The following is a 24,120-nucleotide window of genomic DNA, read 5'->3' as shown; positions in this document are numbered from 1 at the left end:
GATGGATGTTGAAGCTGAAACTCCAATCCTTTGGCCACCTGTTGCAAAGAGCTGACTCATTTGAGAAAAGACCCTGATGCTGGGAAAGATTGAGGGCAGGAGAAGAAGGTATCGACAGAGGATGAGATGGTTGGATGGCATCACCAACTCAATGGACATGAGTTCAGGTAAACTCTGGAAGTTGGTGATGGATAGGGAAGCCTAGCGTGCTGCAGTCCATGGGGTAGCAAAGAGTCAGACACGACTGAGTGACTGAACTGAACTGATAGCCTCTTTGAATCTCTCATCTAAAGCTCCTATATTACCACCTCCTCTGTGACTGTAATCCTCCCAAGTCCCATGTATGAGAGATTCATGATGATACTAGGATTACCCAGGTAATCCAGGAACATTCCAATCTCTTTATTTTAATTATCTTTACAGATAATTTCTTTATCTATATAAAATAAAGATAATTAACTCTTTATCTTAAAGTCCTTCTAACCTGTCAGCTCATGTAGCTATTCTGCTCAAAACCTGTATTATTTTCCATTTCTCTGAGACTAAACTCCTTTCTAAAGCCTAATGACAGAGGCCCCTGGGCCCCACTGGTCCTCTGGCCTTATCTTCAACTCCTGTCTCCCCACCTCACTAAACTCCACCCACATCAGCTGACTTGCTGGCCCTTAAATGCTATATAACACTCTTTCTTCCTGAACTTTGCATTTTCTGTTCCAGAGAAATGAAGGGAGCTACTATCTCTGTTTCAAGGCTGTTTCTTGTATAAATGAAAAGTTGTGTGGGATGAAGGGTAGTTGATTCCTAAGAGATGTACAGAAATGTGAGAGATTATGCAGAATTATCTCCAACAAGCACTTACCCATCTCTAACAGCTGAATACTCCTGATTTCATTTATAGTCTCATCCTCCACTGGACTATCAACTAAAGACATTTCTCATTTTAATTATTGATATTTATTGATAAAACAATGTCCTACTAAAGAATGTTCAATAAAGTTTGCTGATTAAGTCAATGAATGGCAAAACATGTAAGAACTAACTAAAATACTGAGCAAAAAAAAAAAAAATATATATATATATATACACACACATATGTCTGAATCACTTTCCTGTACAGCAGAAATTAACACATTGTAAGTCAATTATACTTCAATAAATTTTTTTAAATAAATAAAGAACTTCTAATAATTCTGGGGTTTTGTTTTTTAATATTTATTTGGCTGCACTGGGTCTTCATTGGGGCATGCATGATCTTCAGTTGCAGCTTGTGAGAGAGTTGAATTGCAATGTTGTGTTAATTTCTGCTGTTCAGCAAAGTAATTCAGTTATATATACAAATATATATATTCTTTTTCATATTATTTTCCTTTATATTTACCATAGGATATTGAATATGTAATAGCTCCCTATGTGATTATAATAGCTCTTACAACAGTAGGACTTTGTTGTTTATCCATTCTACATACACCAATTTGCATCCGCTCACCCCAAATTCCCAATCCAACCCTCTCCTGCCCCCTTCCCCCTTGGAAACCACCAGGCAATACTTGATAGCTTAGTAAAATACTTATATTAAGTAAAAAATAAGTATAGTTATAGTTCAGTCACTCAGTCGTGTCTGACCCTTTGTGACCCCATGAACCTCAGCATGCCAGGCCTCCCTATCCATCACCAATTCCCGAAGTCCACCCAAAGCCATGTCCATTCAGTCAGTGATGCCATTCAACTATCTCATCCTCTGTCGTCCCCTTCTTCTCCTGCCCTCAATCTTTCCCAGCATCAGGGTCTTTTCCAATAAGTCAGCTCTTCCCATCAGGTGGCCAAAGTTTTGGAGTTTCAGCTTCAACATCAGTACTTCCAATGAACACCCAGGACTGATCAATATGATTTAGGATGGACTGGTTGGATCTCCTAACTGTCCAAGGGATTCTCAAGAGTCTTCTCCAACACCATAGTTCAAAAGCATCAATTCTTCAGTGCTGAGCTTCCTTTAGAGTCCAACTCTCACATCCATACATGACTACTGGAAAAACCACAGCCTTGACTAGACAGACCTTTGTTGACAAAGTAATGTCTCTGCTTTTTAATATGCTGTCTAGGTTGGTCATAATTTTCCTTCCAAGGAGTAAGTGTCTTTTAATTTCATGGCTGCAGTCACCATCTGCAGTGATTTTGGAGCCCCCAAAAATAAAGTCAGCCACTGTTTCCACTGTTTCCCCATCTATTTCCCATGAAGTCATGGGACCAGATGCCATGATCTTCGTTTTCTGAATGTTGAGCTTTAAGCCAACTTTTTCACTCTCTTCTTTCACTTTCAGCAAGAGCCTCTTTAGTTCTTCACTTTCTGCCATAAGGGTGGTGTCATCTGCATATCTGAGGTTACTGATATTTCTCCCAGCAATCTTGATTCCAGCTGTGCTTGCTCCAGCCCAGAGTTTCTCATGATGTACTCTGTGTATAAGTTAAATAAGCAGGGTGACAATATACAGCCTTGACGTACTCCTTTTCCTATTTGGAACCAGTCTGTTGTTCCATGACCAGTTCTAACTGTTGCTTCCTGACCTGCATATAGGTTTCTCAAGAGGCAGGTCAGGTGGTCTGATATTCCCATCTCTTTCAGAATTTTCCACAGTTTATCATGATCCACATAGTCAAAGGCTTTGGCATAGCCCATAAAGCAGAAATAGATGTTTTTCTGGGACTCTCTTGCTTTTTCCATGATCCAGCAGATGTTGGCAATTTGATCTTGGGTTCTTCTGCCTTTTCTAAAACCAGCTTGAACATCTGGAAGTTCACAGTTCACATATTGCTGAAGCCTGGCTTGGAGAATTTTAAGTATCACTTTACTAGTGTGTGAGATGAGTGCAATTATACGGTAGTTTGAGCATTCTTTGGCATTGCCTTTCTTTGGGATTGGAATGAAAACCGACCTTTTCCAGTCCTGTGGCCACTGCTGAGTTTTCCAGATTTGCTGGCATATTGAGTGCAGCACTTTCACAGCATCATCTTTCAGGATTTGAAATAGCTCAACTGGAATTCCACCATATCCATTAGCTTTGTTCATAGTGATGGTTCCTAAGGCCCACTTGATTTCACATTCCAGGATGTCTGGCTCTAGGTGAGTGATCACACCGTCGTGATTTTCTGCGTCGTGAGGAGCTTTTTTGTACAGTTCTCCTGTGTATTCTTGCCACCTCTTCTTAAAATCTTCTGCTTCTGTGAGATCCCTACCATTTCTGTTCTTCATTGAGCCCATCTTTGCATGTAATGTTCCCTTGGTATCTCTAATTTTCTTGAAGAGATCTCTAGTCTTTCCCATTCTATTGTTTTCCTCTATTTCTTTGCACTGATAGCTGAGGAAGGGTTTCTTATCTCTCCTTGCTATTCTTTGGATCTCTGCATTCAAATGGGTATATCTTTCCTTTTTTCCTTTGCTTTTTGCTTCCCTTCTTTTCACAGCAATTTGTAAGTCCTCCTCAAACAGCCATTTTGCTTTTTTGCATTTTTCTTTTTCTTGGGGATGGTCTTGATTCCTGTCTCCTGTACCAATGTCATGAACTTTTGTCCATAGTTCATCAGGCACTCTGTCTATCAGATCTAGTCCCTTAAATCTATTTCTCACTTCCACTGTATAGTCATAAAAATAAGTATACAACCTGTATATTGAAGATGATTTCAAACTGTAAATAAGCACACACACATTTGTATAGGTAAGTCATGAAAGTATGAAATGAAATGTATTTATTTCATGACAAAAATTTTTAAGCATAAAAAATTATTCTCTGCCCTTTGACCTCATCTCTTCCTCACTGTGAGTTGTGTGTCTGCATTATGCATGGACCAGACCTCTCCCATCAGTGGGAACACCTGCTCAACCATGAAGAGCAACTTTCTCCCAGCATCAGTAAGACAGCTCCATAAAAGGTAATTCCTGTTTCATCCACCTTATTAGAACTGATTCAAATGTATTCTTTTTAATGGCTGAGTAATATCCATTGTGTATATGTACCACACTGGAGCCTATTATACAGAGTGAAGTAAGCCAGAAAGAAAAACACCAATACAGTATACTAACACATATACATGGAATTTAGAAAGATGGTAATGATAACCCTGTATGCAAGACAGCAAAAAAGACACAGATGTATAGTACAGTCTTTTGGACTCTGTGGGAGAGGGCGAGGGTGGGATGATTTGAGAGAATGGCATTGAAACATATATAATATCCTATGTGAGATGAATCGCCAGTCCAGGTTAGCTGCATGATACAGGATGCTCACGTTTGGTGCACTAGGATGACCCAGAGGGATGGTATGGAGGGAGGTGGCAGCGGGGTTCAGGATGCGGAACGCGTGTACACCCGTGGCGGATTCATGTTGATGTGTGGCAAAACCAATACAGTATTGTAAAGTAATCAGCATCCAACTAAATAAATTTATATTAAAAAAAAAAAAAAAAGAAATGAAGAGAATCCAGGCCCAGAATGTAGATTTACGGACAATCACTGTCAAAGAGCTGCCCGAGCCCCTGGGGATACATCCCCACTGACAGACTCCTCTTCGGATTTCTATGCCATGTTTACAATGGAGACCAGCAAAGAGAAGTGGAGGAGGAACGAGAAATTTGGCTTAATTTAACAAAAGATTTGAAATGAAGCTGCTCCTTGTGTTGGTGTGAACAAAGATTCTATCTGAGTTTAAATCTGGTCTGATTTTTTAAATATATGATGTCATGTGAATAAAATGTCTTAAGAATACTGGGTGTTTTCAAAAGTAAGCTTTTACTAGCTCTGTGATCTTTGGTGTGTCATTTAAACTTCTCTTAACCTAGCTTTACTTATTTGTAGAGTAAGTACCTGCCCTTTCCATCTCAGAGGTCACGTTAAAATAATGAAAACACCAGGTGAAGCCAAAGTGAAGTAAAATGGAATTATTTCTAGGAAGGAGCTGGATGTAGTGCAAATAACATAGACATCGCAGTTAGGAGATTTGGGTTCAATTTAAGATTCTGTACTTAATCGCTTGGTATTTATTTTGGCAGTTTGGGCTGCAAGAACTTGCAATAAATAGTAGAGAAAAAAAGTTAATTCCTTCTTGACCTTGTAAGGGCTCATATGACCCACCATGATGATGCTTAGATCTGGATCATGTATACTGTTAATAACATCTTTTCATGCAGAACCCTCTCTCTCAAAACCTTCCATACCTGTGCCTGACTTCTAGAGGACAGAACAGTTCTCAGAGCTTCCTGGGTTACAGTTCTCAAATTTGACTCGAATAAAATTTTCCATTTCTTTCTTAGGTCGACTGATGTATTTTTCCACAAAGGAAAACACACCAAAGTTATTAAATGGGTTAATCAGAGGTTATCTTTATTTTCTATCATTTCCCTTTTATTTTCCAAATATTTTGTTATCAGGAAAAACTAATATCTTTATTTGAAGCCTTTATTATTTCACAAAATGTTGTTTTTTTTAATAAAAACAAGCTTTCAAAAGTTCACACACTTCATTTGAACACCTTCACCAACTACAGAAATGCTCTTCACAGCCCTAGAAGCAAGAAATTCTAGTAGAATGCATGGTAGATATCTCATAGTTAATATTCTTCAGAATATGGATACTCAGGGTGATCGATAACACTGGAAGAGAAAGAGGAGTACTAATTTATTAAATCAGTCATGTTGTCATAGTGAGTATTACTCTGTGATGTGGTCACGATGGGCTAAAACTTGAAATCTACAAAACACGTCCCTCCTTCTCTCCCAACAAGCACATATGCAGGTGTCTGCTCCATGTGCACACGGCACATTCACGTGTAATATTCACTCCACAGTGACAGGTAGTTTGACTCAGGTTACAATTTATATGATAGCACAACACTTATGGTTAATTGTGGAGGTTATTTCAGTCCTGGGTGTAACTTTTGACCCAATATGATGAGAATAATCACAGTTAAAGAATTAGTTGCTCTTTTTTTCATACATCCATCAAAAGAAAATATCAAGCATCACTCCCCCAATACAGGGTGCTTTCATTAATGAATTTCCAATTTATTGAAGAGATACCAAGTACACCTAAATAATCATAACTACTAAATATGATTAACTGCTTTCTTAATTTATAATTTATGAGAACACTTGTTATTCATTTGTTAGTATTACTGCTATTTTCTGTTTTTTCTCATGTTCTGATTTTTCTTTCTAAATTTGTCCTTTTCTATTCAATTCATTAAAAAGTGTATTCTGAGAAAATTCATGTGCCAAGAGCTGTGTTGTTGACATAAAGTCACAAAGATAAATAAGTCTAGGCATTCAAGACTAAGGAGGGAGAACATAGATTTATACTTAAAATCTTTTGAGTGCAGAAAAGTAGCTTTACACATGTTATTCATTTATCATTTGTTTTCTTAGAATTATGATATAGCTTTACAAACAAGAAGGGGAGTTTTGAGATCTTTCATTTGTAAGTGTCTTCATTTTATCACTAATTTGTGTTCCCTTCTCTCTAAACTCCCTTCCAACTTCTCTCTCATTAGTCTTCAGGCTCTTCAATCCTGGGATCCTTCTGCAGTTTTAGCTGGAATTCTGCATTAGTAAATAAGTCAAAGTCCAGGAGGTGGAGGCTCCCCAGGGGATGGACCGTGATGGACAAAGGCTACAATGGGTTGAGTCTTGACTCAGGAAACCAGAAACCCAGATGATCTTACCTGGGTGTGTCCTGCTAAGGACACAGTGGTCACTCACTAGAGCGTTAGTTAAGCTCATGATCTACTGGTAATTCAGCTTTGTGAGACAACAAGGATAAGGACGTGGGAGTTGTAATAGGGGGAAAAGTCCAGTGAAGAGATAAACATGACGTAAATGGATGGTGTCATGGAAAAGAAATGTCCTTTAGGGAGAAAATCTACCAGACATTAGAAGGAAGGGGTGGAGGCAGGTCCAGTGTGAGTTCTCAGCACTGATGCATGTTGCCCTTCAAGGGCTTCCCTCCATAAAAACATTGACATGACATTTTACAATTGTGTTAGGATAAAAATGAATATGGGCTTCTCTGGTATCTCAGACTGTAAAGAATCTGCCTGCAATATGGGACACCAGGGTTCAATCCCTAGGTTGGGAAGATCCCCTGGAGGAGGGAATGGCAACTCACTCCAATATTCTTGCTTGGAGAATTCCATGAACAGAGGAACCTGGTGGGGCTACGGTCTATGGGGTCACAAAAGAGTCGGATACAACTGAACAACTAACACTTTCATTTTCAATTTCAAACATGAATATAATCCAGGACAGATTCATTATTACACAGTCACTATTAATCTGATCATTTCACCCAACTTTAAAAAGAATTAAATATGAACATTTTTTCATAGAGCTTTAAAGTGCAAGGCACTGTGCTCCATGTGTCTACTGGGTCCCTCAGCCCTGCGAGGTGGTATACCAGGCACAGTAATTAGGAGCACAAAGTAGTGAATTCACCACAATGTCAACTGGTGATTTTACTGATGGGCTGTCATGGGCCGCAATTACATTTCTATTGGTCAGAGACAGAACCCTGGGGGAAACCTCTGAGGTCTACAGGAAGCATCTGGTTTACTCCTACACTGGAAATCAGAACTGTCTTCCTAGAATTAAGCTTTTAAAAATCCTCATTCCCCTGCTGACCTGCCTGTTATAGTAAACAGTGTGTGAAACATCAGCAAGTCACTTACGGTAGAAATTCATAATATCTCATATTTCTATTGATGCCATCAATTGTTTCCATGTCTTCTGGAGTCAGTTCAAAGTCAAACACCTGGAAGGAAGGAAGAATAACATTAACTGCTCCTCCAAGGAGCTGGCCTCCCGCTCTGGACTGGAGGAGTTTCCATGAAGGGGAGAAGAAGAGGGAACAGGGAAGCCGAGTCTGTCCTCAGCTTTCAGGTGAACAAGCCTGGGAGCCTCTGCTGAGTTCTCATCTCTCCTTCCTACACCTTCTCCTTCTCTGTCCACCTTACAAACATTACAGTACATCAGTCTTTCTAAGTGAATCACTTGAGACAGAAAACAAACTAAAATCCTCTTTTCCCAAATACACAGTCTTTGGACACTCCAGACTGAGAACCTGCTCCCAGAAAAAATGGTTAGTCAGTTCTGAGCCCAGATATGAAGAAGATTTTTCCCCATTCACTGATGAGGGGGCATAGTGCTGTGCTGAGATGAAGAACAGGTTAGTTGCCACAGTTAAGCCAAATATATATGAAAATATATACAGAGAAGTGTTCAGGCTCCTCTGACAAGAGCCACATCCACCTGCTAGAGCAGAACTGCCGAGCTGTTCTGCACTGAACTGCAGATGCATGAGAGCCCAGCCAAGAGGACTCAAACAGCTGAGTGCAGGCTGTTTACCGAAGCACAGAATCAAGAGACACACATAACTGATCTCTGCATTAAATCTTGAAACTGGGGAGAGTTTCATGTACAGCTATGACTAAGGGTACAATGATGGTCTCCTACACACAAATCAAAAGACAACTCTGCAAAAATGGGCACAGTCTTGAACAGGAAATTTGCAAAAGCAGAAACTCAAGGAGATTAAATGCATGAAAGTGAAACATTAGTATTTAGGAAAATGCAAAACAAAACCACAATGATTTGTTAAGTTAAGGATCACTGCTGTAATTTGTATGCCCCCAAATTCACATGTTGGGACCTCACCCCACTGAGATGGTATTACAAATTAGAGCCTTTGAGGGTGATTAGGTCATGATGGTGGAGCCCTCAAGAATGATATTTAAACAATATCATATTCATATAACATACTTGGGAGAGCTCTGATGCCCCCTCCACCATGTTAAGATACAAGGGAAAGCCTGTGACCTGGAGGAGGGCCCTCACTTGATCACACAGGCACCCTGACCTCAGATCTCCAGCTTTAGAACTGTGAGAAACAAATTTCAGTTGTTTCTAAGTCACCCGATCTTAAGTATTTTGTTAGAGCAGCCTAAATGGCCTACAAAAATCAAATAATGTAATTTTGTCAATTGAGAATGAAGAAAATATTTGTACAAGGTGACAGAATAAATTGACAGAGTGCTGGAACTAAAATCTCTATTTTCTGTCCAACCTGAACCCTCTCCAGCCATGCCACCTCTCTTGTTGCCACAGCAGGAGGAGAAAACCATCAGAAACACACACAAGGCATTCATGCACCAAGAAAAACAGGTAACTTGTCTTCACTCAAGGATAGTCTGAGAGCTGGACAAAGAATGACCCTTGTGAAGGATACTGCTTAGGAGCCCTCTGCCCACAGCCCCACTTATCATCACCTGTATGTTCTCTCTGATCCGCTTCTTGTTGTAACTCTTGGCCAGAACCACAACCCCACGTTGTATCTGGTAGCGAAGGGCAACCAGAGCTGGGGTCTGCTTGTGCTTTTTGGCAATGGCACAAAGAACCGGGTCCTCCAAAAGAATAGGGTAGTTTGGGTTCACCCTGGAAGGAAATTCAGAAATGCTGAGGAGTTGAAACTGAATACTCAGTTTCTAAGGAGGCTTTTCAAACAGATAAAGTAGGTCTACTCTAGACCAGTGTTTCTCAAAGTGTGGTCCAGGGACCAGAAGCATCAGTATCACCTGGAATCTTGTTAGAAATACAAATTCTATGGCTTAGCTGAAGACAAACTGAATCAGAATCTCAACTGTGTCATTTCCCAATCTGCATTTACAAAGTTCTCCCAGTCATTTGGATGCATGCTTGAGCTGAGACCAGTACTGCCAAACTTGTGGATTTTTTCTTTTTTCTGTTTTACTTCTCAGTGGTTATTTTTCTTAATAATCATAGCTCTAAAATAAGTACAAAGGCAAGAAAATAAAAAGAGATGGACACAGGGAAATGTTTTTTTGTTTTTAATTTTCACTTTTCTGAAGTGTTGATAAAAATTGAGTAGTCCAAAAATGAGATTTCATCATTATTTGCATTGTGCAATACTCCTACAAACAAATTTTCACTAAAATGATTCAATTTGTGATTTTTTTGATCATCATAGATCTGGGTTGTTATTCAGTCACTCAGTCATGTCTGCCTATTTGCGCCCCATGGACTGCAGCACGCCAGGCTTATCTATCCTTCACTATCTCCCGGAGCTTGCTCAAACTTATGTCCATTGAGTCAGTTATCCATCCCACCATCTTATCTTCTGTCATCCCATTCGCCTCCTGCTTTCAATCTTTCCCAGAATCAAGGTCTTTTCTAATGAGTTGGTTCTTCACATCATATGGCCAAAGTATTGGAGCTTCAGTCAGCATTAGTCCTTCTAATGAATATTCAGGACTGAGTTCGTTTAGGATTGACTGGTTTGATCTCCTTGCAGTCCCTAGGAGGTACATTTCTTATCCTGAGTTTAGATATAAGGTGAGGGAGACTTGAAACTTTTATTACTAGCACCATGTTCATTTGTTAAAAAATAAGTAAGTCATGACTTAAGCTTATCTCTTAAGTGTTCAATGCAGAGACACTTGCATTAAAATCTACATACAACAAGACACATGAAATGTAAAAAAAATCAATTTGGCTTGTGATTGTAAGACAAAACAGAAGGATTATGTCCCATTTCTATTCTCTTCCCATCAGTTAAATGTTATCTCCAGAGCACTGCATTCAGCTCAGTTCAGTTCAGTCAGTCAGTCATGTCCAACTCTTTGCGACTCCATGGACTGCAGCATGCCATTCCTCCGTGTCCATCACCAACTCCTGGAGTTTACTCAAACTCATGTCTATTGAGTTAATGATGCCATCCAACCATCTCATCTTCTGTCATCCCCTTCTCCTCCTGTCTTCAATCTTTCCTAGCATCAGGGTCTTTTCCAGTAAGTCAGTTCTTTGAATCAGGTGGCCAAAGGATTTGAGTTTCAGCTTCAGCATTAGTCCTTCCAATGAATATTCAGGACTGATTTCCTTTAGGATTTACTGGTTGGATCTCCTTGCAGTCCAAGGGACTCTCAGGAGTCTTCTCCAACACCACAGTTCAAAAGTATCAATTCTTTGGTGCTCAGCTTTCTTTACAGTCCAACTCTCACATCCATACATCACCACGGGAAAAACCAGAGCTTTGACTAGATGGACCTTTGTTGGAGAAGTAATGTCTCTGCTTTTTAACATTCTGTCTAGGTTGGTCATAGCTTGTCTTCCAAGGAGCAAGGGTCTTTTAATTTCATGGCTGCAGTCACCATCTGCAGTGATTTTGGAGCCCCCCAAAATAAAGACTTTTAGTGTTTCTGTTGTTTCCCCATCTATTTGCCATGATGTGATGGGACCGGATGACATGATCTTAGTTTTTTGAATGTTGAGCTTTAAGCCAACTTTTTTACTCTCCTCTTTCACTTTCATCAAGAGGCTCTTTAGTTCTTCTTCACTTTCTGCCATAAGAGTGGTATCATCTGCGTATCTGAGGTTATTGATATTTTCCCCAGCAATCTTGATTCCAGCTTGTGCTTCATCCAACCCAGCATTCTGCATGATGTACTCTGCATATAAATTAAATAAGCAGGGTGACAATATACAGGCTTGATGTACTCTTTTACTGATTTGGAACCATTCTTTTGTTCCACGTACAGCTCTAACTGTTGCTTCTTGACCTGCTTACAGATTTGTCAGTAGGCAGCTCATGTGGTCTGGTATTCCCATCTCTTTAAGAATTTTCCAAGTGTTGTGATCCACACAGTCAAAGGCTTTGGTGTAGTCAGTAAAGCAGAAGTAGATGTTTTTCTGGAATTCTCTTGCTTTTTTGATGATCCAGAGGATGTTGGCAATTTGATTTCTGGTTCCTTCTGTCTTTTCTAAATCCAGCTTGAACATCTGGAAGTTCATGTACTGTTGAAGCCTAGCTTGGAGAATTTTGAACATTACTTTGCTAGCATGTGAAATGAGTGCAATTGTGAGGTAGTTTGAACATTCTTTGGAATTGCCTTTCTTTGAGATTGGAATGAAAACGGACCTTTTCCAGTCCCGTGGAACCCCATGAACAGTATGAAAAAAACACTGTGTATATTATTATAAAAATATTTTCTCAAAATTTGAGTTTTATGGACTTCCCTGGTTGTCCAGTGGTTAAGACTTCATCTTCCAGTTCAGGGGTTGAGGGTTTGATCTTTGGTCAGGGAGCTAAGATCCCATATGCCTTGAAGCCCAAAAACCAAAACATAAAACAGAAACAGTATTGTAACAAATTCAGTAAAGACTTAAAAAAATTGATTTTCAGAGTAACTGCCTGTGGCCTTCAGTAATGTTCATACCATTTTGATGACCGCTGGGCCCCCAGAGCACCATAGGCAACCAGGACAATATCGTGTGACTTGCAGAACTCCAGCAGCTTGCTCTGATTGAGATAAGGGTGACATTCCACCTGTAGAACACCAACAGAGAAGACTTGTCAAGTTATATGAAAAGGTAATATGTCAGAGGAAGCATAAAAGTAAAAATTACATACGCTAAAGAAAAAAAAAAAAAAACCTGTGCAAATCAAATTACAACTGGAAACATCAACCTCAATAATGATTTAAAAAAAAAAACAAATTTTATCTTTGTTTCCTGAAAAGATTAAAAAAAAAAAAAGTAATAATTCCTGAGAACAAGCAACTCTAGGAACCAGATCTTGGTTACTAAATACCGCTGAACACCACCAAGACATATGTCTAATTCCAGACTGGAGACAGAAAAAGAGCTGTTAGAATCTTGGGACTATAGGACCTAGTGTGATGGGAGGGGATCTAGTGTGATGGAAGGGGGAGGTCCCACTGGTGGCATTTGGGTAAACTTGAGCATCAAAAAGAATTATGAGTGAAAACAAATGTAGCACACAGAGTAAATAAAAATCCCTGAGGCTCTAGTGATGAGAGCGGGAGAAAGAACAAAACTATTTTCTTCCATGGATGGTGAGTAGTACAATAAATCCTTTCTCAGAAACTGACAATTAATGGGAAGGAGTTAAGTTTTTACCCTGTCTTACAGAAATAAGTGCATTTTATGTTGACTTAATGAAGGAATTTTGTCTTTACAATAAAATGTTAGGTCAGGAGATTAAAAATATTGCTTAAAATTGAAAATATTGAAAAATATCCCAATTAAATAATTAATGCATATGGGAGTCATTGAAGGATTCTCAACCATTTGGTGAAAATTTGGGGGAAATCGAAATTCCTCTGATGAAAGTTATTATCCAAAAGATGACTAGATAATTTCAACAGGAAAGTACACACTTCCAAACAAAAAATCTAGCTACAAGTAGTTTTACCAGGAGAACAAAATACCACTATTCACAGAAGGACAACTTGTCATCACATGCTTCCTACTCAGGTGTATGTGAGAGGCACAGCACACAAGGACACCCACAGCTGATTCATGTGAATGTATGGCAAAAACCACCATAATACTGTAAAGTAATCATCAGCCTCCAGTTAAAATAAGTTAAAAAAAATAAAGATTTATGGAGAATGGAAAAATAAAAGGACGTTTTCTTGTCAAATGTAGTAAGGAATTCAGATTTAAATACTAATTTACATAAACTAGAACCAGACAAACAAGTTAATCAATGTCACAAAGTAATGATGATAAATACAGTGTGTTTGTTGAGAACTTGTCTCGCTATCTTCATGACATAATGATTCAGTGACGATTCTAGGTTAAAAACCATGAAAAATATGACTCAAAGTGACATGTGAACCATATCAGATCCAGGTTGTCAAAACATAATATATATATTTATTATATAAATCCATATAATTAAATATATATATATATATATACACACACACTATTGTATCCTTAACTGTTCTAATATCTGAAATTTTTCACAATAAAAACATGGAAGTAAAACTGATACCAGAATCACATTAATTTCTTAACTTTTATAACTAAAATATATATATATATATATTTCTTGAATTGTGTAAGCTACACTTTCCATATAAGATTCTTTTTCTTTGACTCCAACTTGTAACTTAAGGACATTATGGTACGTACGAAATAAGACTGTTGCAGAAGGGTGAAGATTACATGACATATGTATCACATCTCAGGTATATGGCATATCTAGATCTGTCAAACTTAGAATTAAACAGCAGAGAGATGGTCACCAGGGGCTAGGAGGAGGGGGGAATCTGGAATTGATAAGCATGATGTGAAGTCTCAATTATACAAGATGAATGAATTTTAGATCTGCTTCCAACACTGTCCCTATAATAAACAACACTGTATTGTATTATATGAATACTTCAAAACTTGCTATGAGGTTAGGTCTCATGGTCTTCTTTTACCACAATAAGGTAAAAAATAGAACCAAAAAAAGTTCGAGAACAGAAACAGACATAGAAAAGTGAGTTTAATCAGTTAATTTTGTGATGGACATTGATGGGACAACCAGTCCAAGCTTGAGTAAATCACAAGGTGTGCTCTACGATTGAGTAAGTATTCCTGAATGAATATTTCATCAGTGGTTAGTATCACCATAAGCCTTTAACTTCATGCATCAAACTTGATGAACTTTAATAGCCTCCAGCAAACTTGGTTGAAGACCCATAAATGCAGAGAAACCAAGACAAAGGATTCAGGCATTCAAACTCCACACAAACTCTTAACACCCATCTCAGCTGATTTTTCTCTTTGTTTACTTCCTGTTCCATGTTTCGTTAATGTACATAGTTCCCTCCGAGACGCTTTGTGACATCTGATTTCTGGTCATGCTTTAAGCTCAGGGGAAAAACCCCTTTCTCTAAGTTCTGGGTGTTGAGTCTAACTCCTTTTCACTTCCCTCAGTTCCTACCCACAATTTAGCAGGAAGCGCTCCCCGCCTTTTCCACCCAGACTTTATCAGTCAGAGATACTGTTATGGATTCTATTTACACTGTCCAGGCAGAGGCTCTGCTCTCTAGAATCCTATGTCCACAAAGGTCAAATGAACAGGAGGGAAGGCCAGACAGACATCTGGCTCCAGTGTAAGAAGGAGGTTGTGAAGAGCAGGAGGGAGAGGAGTCAAGTCTGCTCACCTGGTTGCAGACGGGCCTGTACTTGAGCCCCGGCTTGTTCAGGATCTTCTCCAGCTGCTTGTGATTGAAGTTGGACACCCCAATAGACTTGGTCAGCCCTGCATCCTTACACTTCTCCAGGGCCTGGGAGGGAGGGGTGGTGAACAGTCATGAACAGTCACTTGGAATGGGCAATAAAACAAGGTTAATGGCTGAAAAAAAATTGTTAAAAGTGTCTCTTGTCAAAAATTAGCATTGATTATAAGGAAGGAAAAAGTGGAAAAGTTCATGACACAGGAAGAATTACAGTTAGAAAAACCCTGGAGAAGACATAATACATGGAAAACAAATAGATGCCTATGTTACCATCCCAAATTCTTCTCCACTGTTCTTCTCTGTGAACATTTCAGCAATGGTTTCCTCCCCACAACCCCAGCATCCCAGCCCTTAGATTCATGAACTGCTGAGTCTGATGGGCCACAGCCCATTCTCACAGGTGGAAGAAATGAGGAGGTTCCCTATCTCCTGGCTCCTCCCCTGGTTTTCTCTTCCCTGGACTCACTTCCCACGTGTGACGGAGATCCACTGAGTCAAGTATCAGTTTTCCATCTTCACCTGTTGGCAAAATTTCCTCCCCTGGCTGGAATAGAAGCAGTCATTTTAGAGGTGTTACAAAACGATTTCCCCACACTTAGCCAAACAGCCAGGCACATCTAGGACCAGGGCATCAAACCTCTATGAGATAGGTTTACAACATTCTAGATACTAATATTTGCAAAGTGCTTTACAAATGGAGTTTTGAGAAATGTGTTTAGAAGGCAATTTTCCACTAATCTCTTACACTTACGTTTTGATAAATACAATTTTCCTACATTCTAATGGGGACTGTCAATGACTTACTTGAATTTTTTTCTGCATCTTTTACTTTCCTCTTGCAAAATACCTCCATTGCACTGGGAGTGACTGTAAGTTATGCCTTACTTCTGGCATTAAAATTGCAAACTTGACCTGGGCTAAATATCAGACTTCCTTTTCCCTTTGAGCATCAGGTGCCCTAGGGCAGGCATATGAACCAGCAAGGCTCTCCTTAGGTTGATATGGAATGTGGAAGATCTAGACATGCTCTCAAATGTTCATGACCATGAGCCTTGAGGCCCCAAAGGCCATATTTGCCACCGATCAAAAATGTTCAGTGAAAATAAAACAAACCAAGAGTAATGCCATGATAATGCCATGATAAGAGATAGAAAAATGGACCCATTTCTAAGAATACTGCAACTCAACTTTCCTCAGTGTAGAGTACACCCTACACTGTACTATGAAAAATACTTAAGTACTATGAAAAAAGTACTATGAAAAATCTTAAGCCAACCATCCATGGAAGCTGATAGACATTGTGACACATGAAATAAGATAGAGGTGATCACACAAATTGCCAACCTTCAGAGGCACTGGAGTATGAATAAGATAGAGATCAACATAGTCCAGTTGAAGGCTTTTCAATGACTTTTCCAAGGCTGATTGGACCAACTCTGGTTGAAGGGATGTGGACCAAAGCTGCAGAGGTTAAATAATAGAAGTTATATTAAATGAAGGCAGTAGGTCATTTTGTTTGTCTTGTTTCATTTAATGATTAAACATTTTTATTGCTTAGAAATGGATGACTACTGGGAAAAATGCTCCTTTTTTTCTTGAGTTCCATTTTTTATCTAACCCACCCATGCAAACTTTATTTGACTGAATTTATCATCAGTACATCATTCATAATAGAATAAAATTAATCAAGATAAATAACATTATAAAATAATTACCATGCCTATCATCTGAATTGTGTTTAATACAGTGTAAAAGCACAAACTTAGTCTAATTCAATCAGTCCTCTCAGAATTAATTAGCATTTTGTTTACATAACTGTAGAAAAAAAAGTATTTTGAACATATTAACATGAGCAGAACATAATTCAAGACACTTTGGCTAGATCTTGTGGAATATACAAAATCCCTCTCCTAATGTTCTCTCTTATTCTTAGAGTTGAGAACTGAAATTCAGAATGTGAAGAAATTTGAGAAACTCACCCAGATGATAAGGAAAGCTATAATCTATTCACACTTCTGTATGAATCCTTAGACCATACTAAATCACACTCCTCTGGTCTAGGCTCAGAGAAGGAAAGTGACTTTAAAATTTGAACAGAGCAGCGAAGAAAAAGTTGGTATCACTTTCTATTTTTGGGCAGGGGAGGAGGAAACTACATTTAACATATAAATATGTGTGGAAAGAAAGCTGTATCAGTAAACAACATTCACCTAATTACTGATCCTATTACATAATTATCACCTGCATACAACTAGTTGTGCACACGTGCACACACACAACACACAAATCACCTTTGAAGTGTAGAATATGTCTTCTCTCTTCACAGTGCCATCGGCAATCTTGCTTCGAATGGCTTGGCCAACCTGCTCTTCATTTCTGTACGCATGAGCACTGTCAATGTGGCGGAACCCAACCTCTATAGCGAATTTGGTGACCTCCAGAGCTTCACTCTTAGGAACCTACATAAGCAACAAAGGTAGAATTGAACATCCCCACGATTAAGAAATTGCTGAGCCACAAGCTTTGATCTTTCCAATAATCAACTTTTCTTTGTGCTTTTGGTTCATTCTGCATGTGTGGTGATGAACCCATGACAGTTTTCCTGAACTTTCCTGGTCGGTGATTAAATGGATGACCAGGAACCCTTCAATCCCAGGTGATCAGTGGTTGATCACAGGTATCAAACGACCCCAAGAAAAACTCCAGATTCAGTGATTTTCTGGAAAAAATTGTAATACTTAGCATAAAGTGGTATTCATGGATACAATTCACACTGTGAGATGCTTGAAGCAAAATCCACACAGGTATAAAGTACCTGGTAAAAGCATCAAGAAAGGAGTACGTCGAGGCTGTATATTGTCACCCTGCTTATGTAACATATGCAAAGTACATCATGCAAAATGCTGGCCTGCATGAAGCACAAGCTGGAATCAAGATTGCCAGGAGAAATATCAATAAACTCAGATATGCAGATGACACCACTCTTAAGGTAGAAAGTGAAGAGGAACTAAAGAACCTCTTGATGAAAGTGAAGGAGAAGAGTGAAGAAGCTGGCTTAAAATTCAACATTCAAAAAGTCAAGATCATGGCATCTGATCCCAACACTGCATGGCAAATAGATGGAGAAACAATGGAAACAGTCAGAGACTTTATTTTCTCGGGCTCCAAAATCACTGCAGATGGTGACTGCAGCCATGAAATTTAAAAAAAGCTTGCTTCTTGGAAGAAAAGCTATGGCCAATGTACATAACATATTAAAAATCAGAGACATTACTTTGCCAGCAAAGGTCTGTCTAATCAAAGCTCTGGTTTTTCCAGTAGTCATGTATGGATGTGAGAGTTGGACTGTAAAGAAAGCTGAGTGCAGAAGAATCGATGCTTTTGAACTATGGTGTTGGAGAAGACTCTTGAGTCCCTTGGACTGCAAGGAGATCAAACCAGTCCATCCTAAAGAAAATCAGTCCTGAATATTCATTGGAAGGACTGATGTTGCAGCTGAAACTCCAATACTTTGGCCACCTGATGTGAAGAATAGACTCATTGGAAAAGACCCTCATGCTGGGAAAGATTGAAGGTAGGAGGAGAAGGGGACAACAGAGGATGAGAAAGTTGGATGGCATCACTGACTTGATGGACATGAGTTTGAGTAAGCTCCAGGAGTTGGTGATGGACAGGGAAGCCAGGCGTGCTGCAGTCCATGGGTTCCAAAGAGTTGGACATGACTGAGCAACTGAACTGAGCTGAAAAGCATCAAGAAACCAGGTGAAATCTTCTGGGACCTCTGTCTACCAGTGAAGCCACATAGAATACACCAAATAAAATCTGCATGTATTCAAGTTTTACAAACCAGTATTCTCATATAATTATCCATTGTTAATGATTAACACAATCAAACTAATAACAGCTCTGTCACCTCATATGGATAACTTTTGGCTGTGGGGAGAATACTTAATATCTAGTTTCTTAGCAAATCTCATGAATACAATCCATTTTTTAAACTATAGTTACCACGCTGTACATTACATCTCAGAACTTATCTTATAACTGAAGGTCTGTATCCTTGACCATTATCTTGCCATTTTCCCCAGCATGTACTCAGTTTCTGGTCACCATTCCTCTACTCTCTGCTTCTGAGTTTCACTTTTTTAGGTTCCACCAACAAAGAGATTAGGCAGTATTTGTCTTCCTACTTCTGGCTTATTTCACTTAGTTTAATATTCTCCAGGTTCCTCCATGTTGTTGCAAGTGGCAAAAGGATAACTTCTTTTATAAAGGCTGAATAATATTCCATTTGTTTTTATGTGACTTAGAATCTTTCCTTTTTCAAGGAGGTAGATCCTTGGTCTAATTGCCCTCTTTTGGCTCTAGTCCCTGTTTAACTTAAATGCAGGAGCATTCAGGGATGTACTGAGTAATGAACCAGTGAGCTTCAAAAATAGCCTAAACCCTTCCCTCCCCTCAGTCCACTTTGCTCTACAAAGTAAACAAGCACTTTGCTAATAGTTTCCTTTGTTGTGCAGAAGCTTTTAAGTTTAATTAGGTCCCATTTGTTTATTTTTGCTTTTATTTCCAGTATTCTGGGAGGTGGGTCATAGAGGATCCTGCTGTGATGTATGTCGAAGAGTGTTTTGCCTATGTTCTCCTCTAGGAGTTTTATAGTTTCTGGTCTTATGTTGAGGTCATTAATCCATTTTGAGTTTATTTTTGTGTATGGTGTTAGAAAGTGTTCTAGTTTCACTTTTACAAGTGGTTGACCAGTTTTCCCAGCACCACTTGTTAAAGAGATTGTCTTTAATCCATTGTATATTCTTGCCTCCTTTGTCAAAGATAAGGTGTCCATATGTGCATGGATTTATCTCTGGGCTTTCTATTTTGTTCCATTGATCAATATTTCTGTCTTTGTGCCAGTACCATACTGTCTTGATAACTGTGGCTTTGTAGTAGAGCCTGAAGTCAGGTAGGTTGATTCCTCCAGTTCCATTCTTCTTTCTCAAGATCGCTTTGGCTATTTGAGGTTTTTTGTATTTCCATACAAATTGTGAAATTATTTGTCCTAGCTCTGTGAAGAATACCTTTGGTAGCTTGATAGGGATTGCGTTGAATCTATAAATTGCTTTGGGTAGTATACTCATTTTCACTATATTGATTCTTCAAATCCATGAACATGGTATGAAGCAACTGACAAACAACTAATCTCAAAAATATACAAGTAACTCCTACAGCTCAACTCCAGAAAAATAAATGATCCAATCAAAAAATGGGCCAAAGAACTACATAGACATTTCTCCAAAGAAGACATACAGATGGCTAACAAACACATGAAAAGATGCTCAACATCACTCATTATCAGAGAAATGCAAATCAAAACCACTATGAGGTATCATTTCACGCCAGTCAGAATGGCTGCAATCCAAAAGTCTACAAGCAATAAATGCTGGAGAGGGTGTGGAGAAAAGGGAACTCTCTTACATTGTTGGTGGGAATGCAAACTAGTACAGCCACTATGGAGAACAGTGTGGAGATTCCTTAAAAAACTGGAAATAGAACTGCCTTATGATCCAGCAATCTCACTGCTGGGCATACACACTGAGGAAACCAGAAGGGAAAGAGACACATGTACCCCAATGTTCATCGCAGCACTGTTTATAATAGCCAGGACATGGAAGCAACCTAGATGTCTATCAGCAGATGAATGGATAAGCAAGCTGTGGTACATATACACAATGGAGTATTACTCAGCCATTAAAAAGAATACATTTGAATCAGTTCTAATGAGATGGATGAAACTGGAACCTATTATACAGAGTGAAGTAAGCCAGAAAGGAAAACACCAATACAGTACACTAACGCATATATATGGAATTTAGAAAGATGGTAACAATAACCCTGTGTACGAGACAGCAAAAGAGACACTGATGTATAGATCAGTCTTATGGACTCTGTGGGAGAGGGAGAGGGTGGGGAGATTTGGGAGAATGGCATTGAAACATGTATAATATCTTGTATGAAACGAGTCGCCAGTCCAGGTTTGATGCACGATACTGGATGCTTGGGGCTGGTGCACTGGGACGACCCAGAGGGAGGGTATGGGGAGGGAGGAGGGAGGAGGGTTCAGGATGGGGAACACAGGTATACCTGTGGCGGATTCATTTCGATATTTGGCAAAACTAATACAATATTGTAAAGTTAAAAAAAAAAAAAAAGATACTGTGTAGAGACAAATCAATAAAGTTGCCACATAAGCCAAAAAAAAAAAAAAAAAAAAAAAAAGCACTGTCTTCTATCTCCAAAGTATTTCTGAATATTTCCTTCTGTTTTGTAGATGAAAAAAGTGGGACTCAAAGTTTAAGGACCAGTTCCTCATCACAACCACATACTCTTTTTTTTTTAATTTAAATTTATTTATTTTAATTGGAGGCTAATTACAATATTGTATTGGTTTTGCCATACATCAACATGAATCTGCCACAGGTGTACATGTGTTCCCCATTCTGAACCCCCCTCCCACCTCCCTCCTCGTACCATCCCTCTGGGTCATCCCAGTGCACCAGCCCCAAGCATCCTGTATCCTGCATCGAACCTGGACTGGCAATTTGTTTCTTATATGATATTATACATGTTTCAATGCCATTCTCCCAAATCATCCCACCCTCGCCCTCTCCCACAGAGTCCAAAAGACTGTTCTATACATCTGTGTCTCTTTTGCTGTCTTGCATACAGGGTTATCATTACCAACTTTCTAAATTCCATATATATGTGTTAGTATACTGTATTGGTGTTTTTCTTTCTGGCTTACTTCACTCTGTATAATAGGCTCCAGTGTCATCCATCTCATTAGAACAGATTCGAATTTATTCTTTTTAATGGCTGAGTAATACTCCATTGTGTATATGTACCACAGCTTTCTTATCCATTCATCTGCTGATAGACATCTAGGTTGCTTCCACGTCCTGGCTATTATAAACAGTGCTGCAATAAACATTGAGGTACCACATACCACATACTCTTAAGGAAAAGATGGGCAGCCAATTTTCTGGTTTCCAGTCTAGAGTCTTGTCCACTAGGCTCTCTTATGCACAAGGGCTGAAGAGTATAGTAAAAATAAAATACAAACCCTACAATTGAAATCTTTCCTGAAAGAGTGTAGCTTATCCCCTCTAATGAAGCTATACTTTCCATTAGAATAAGCTTCCAAGCAGAAACAGAAGTACAGGTCAAAACACAACTGGAGTGTTTCTTGCCTGGCACCGAGCAGGTATTTCACAATAGAAAAGCAATTCTCTCCCATTAGTTTTCAGTCACCTCATCTTCAGGATCTTCTACCTCAAATACTTCTCTGGGTCATGTGTTTTTGGAAGAAGGAAAGGGTTCTGGAATTAATGAAACATACAGAGAAACCCCACCATTACAATGCTCCTCAAAGCAAAGCAGCTGACAGTCAGCATTCTTGACAGCCGAGTCTCACCTCTTCCGCCAAGCTGGGAAAGAGATGGAAACTTCAGGGGAACCCAGAGTAATCTGAAGGTGAGCGCAGCCTCAGACCCTGATGCAGGGTAGAGACTGGATGCTCTCTCCTCTTTCACAGGGCACGGTTCTAGCCTGGTTAGTGGAACCACGTGATCCTCCCAGAGTCACACAGGAGCTCAGTGCTTGACAACCAAAGTCCCCTTCCTCTCATGTTACATCCACTACTATTTATATCTCAACCCCAAACCACTACTCTTACCTCCTCAGGTGCATAGGTTCCAAATCCCAGGATAGGAATGAAGTGGCCATCATTAAGCTTCACCCTCTGGCATTGGGTTTCCATTGCCTGTTGCTCCTCTGGGTAAGCAGACTGATTTTTTTTCTTCTGCCTTCACAGGTTATATGTAATAGGAAGGTAACGCCACAGCTGCACTGTCCAATGTTAGCAGATACATTGTAGGAGGAGCATGAGTAAATCAGTTCCCATGGAGTAAGAAGAGAATTAAAGCCAGTTAACTTGCTTGGTTTTTTTTATCAGTATAATCTTAGGATACATTTTGATGAGGTTGGCTGAACAAGTATAAACTGTATGTTAGACTAGAAACTTCCACATAGCAATCTTTTTTCATTTTTCTAAGTATGAAGCTGAATCTTACAGTACAAATACACACATACAGAGAATCACACAATTTAAAGGAGTGATCAATAAGCATTTTAAAAAATCTTCAGTTCAGTTCAGTTGAGTCGCTCAGTCGTGTCCGACTCTTTGCGACCCCATGAATCTCAGCATGCCAGGCCTCCCTGTCCATCACCAACTCCCAGAGTTCACTCAAACTCATATCCCTTCATAAAGAATGAAAACTTCTTTTTTTTTTAAATTTATTTATTTATTTTTTTACTTTACAATATTGTATTGGTTTTGCCATACACAACATGCATCTGCCATGGGTGTACATGTGTTCCCCATCCTGAACCCCCCTCCCACCTCCCTCCCCATACCATCCCTCTGGGTCGTCCCAGTGCACCAGCCCCAAGCATCCTGTATCCTGCATCGAACCTGGACTGGCGATTTGTTTCTTATATGATATTATACATGTTTTAATGCCATTCTCCCAAATCATCCCCCCTCCCCTCTCCCACAGAGTCCAAAAGACTGTTCTATACATCTGTGTCTTTTTTGCTGTCTCTCATACAGGGTTGTCATTACCATCTTTCTAAATTCCATATATATGCATTAGTATACTGCATTGGTGTTTTTCTTTCTGGCTTACTTCACTCTGTATAATAGGCTCCAGTTTCATCCATCTCATTAGAACTGATTCAAATGTATTCTTTTTAATGGCTGAGTAATGAAAATAAATTTGCCTTTTATTTTTACCACCAGCAAAATTATTTTACTTTACAGACCTGACGGTGGTGAAATCCTGAAAAGGACACCAAAACCACACATTCTGGCCAGTTTTTGGATACCATGTGCAGTGTGCAAACTGACTCTTGGAGGGTTTATACCTTGAACTTAGTTATATAACTTTTAGAAAGTTTCATAATATAAATTATACAT

The 24,120-nt window shown here is 39.2% G+C and overlaps 1 protein-coding gene across 1 annotated transcript; it reads right to left on the bottom strand.

Annotated features, from left to right (window-relative positions):
* Positions 1 to 5,375: 5,375 nt before the first annotated feature.
* LOC109568080 (prostaglandin F synthase 1-like) lies at positions 5,376 to 22,902 on the bottom strand. Its single transcript, XM_019973308.2, has 9 exons — positions 22,819 to 22,902; positions 17,384 to 17,551; positions 16,437 to 16,553; positions 15,559 to 15,636; positions 15,018 to 15,140; positions 12,270 to 12,379; positions 9,306 to 9,471; positions 7,710 to 7,792; positions 5,376 to 5,640 (listed from the first exon to the last, which is right to left on the bottom strand). Exons 1-9 carry the CDS (start codon positions 22,900 to 22,902, stop codon positions 5,598 to 5,600), a joined length of 972 nt encoding a protein of 323 aa, XP_019828867.2. The 3' UTR covers positions 5,376 to 5,597.
* Positions 22,903 to 24,120: the final 1,218 nt, after the last annotated feature.

This window comes from Bos indicus, chromosome 13, assembly GCF_029378745.1.
Source record: "Bos indicus isolate NIAB-ARS_2022 breed Sahiwal x Tharparkar chromosome 13, NIAB-ARS_B.indTharparkar_mat_pri_1.0, whole genome shotgun sequence".
Taxonomy (NCBI): domain Eukaryota; kingdom Metazoa; phylum Chordata; class Mammalia; order Artiodactyla; family Bovidae; genus Bos; species Bos indicus.
Note: the sequence above shows the minus strand (reverse complement) of the source record. Positions and strands in the feature narration are given on the sequence as shown.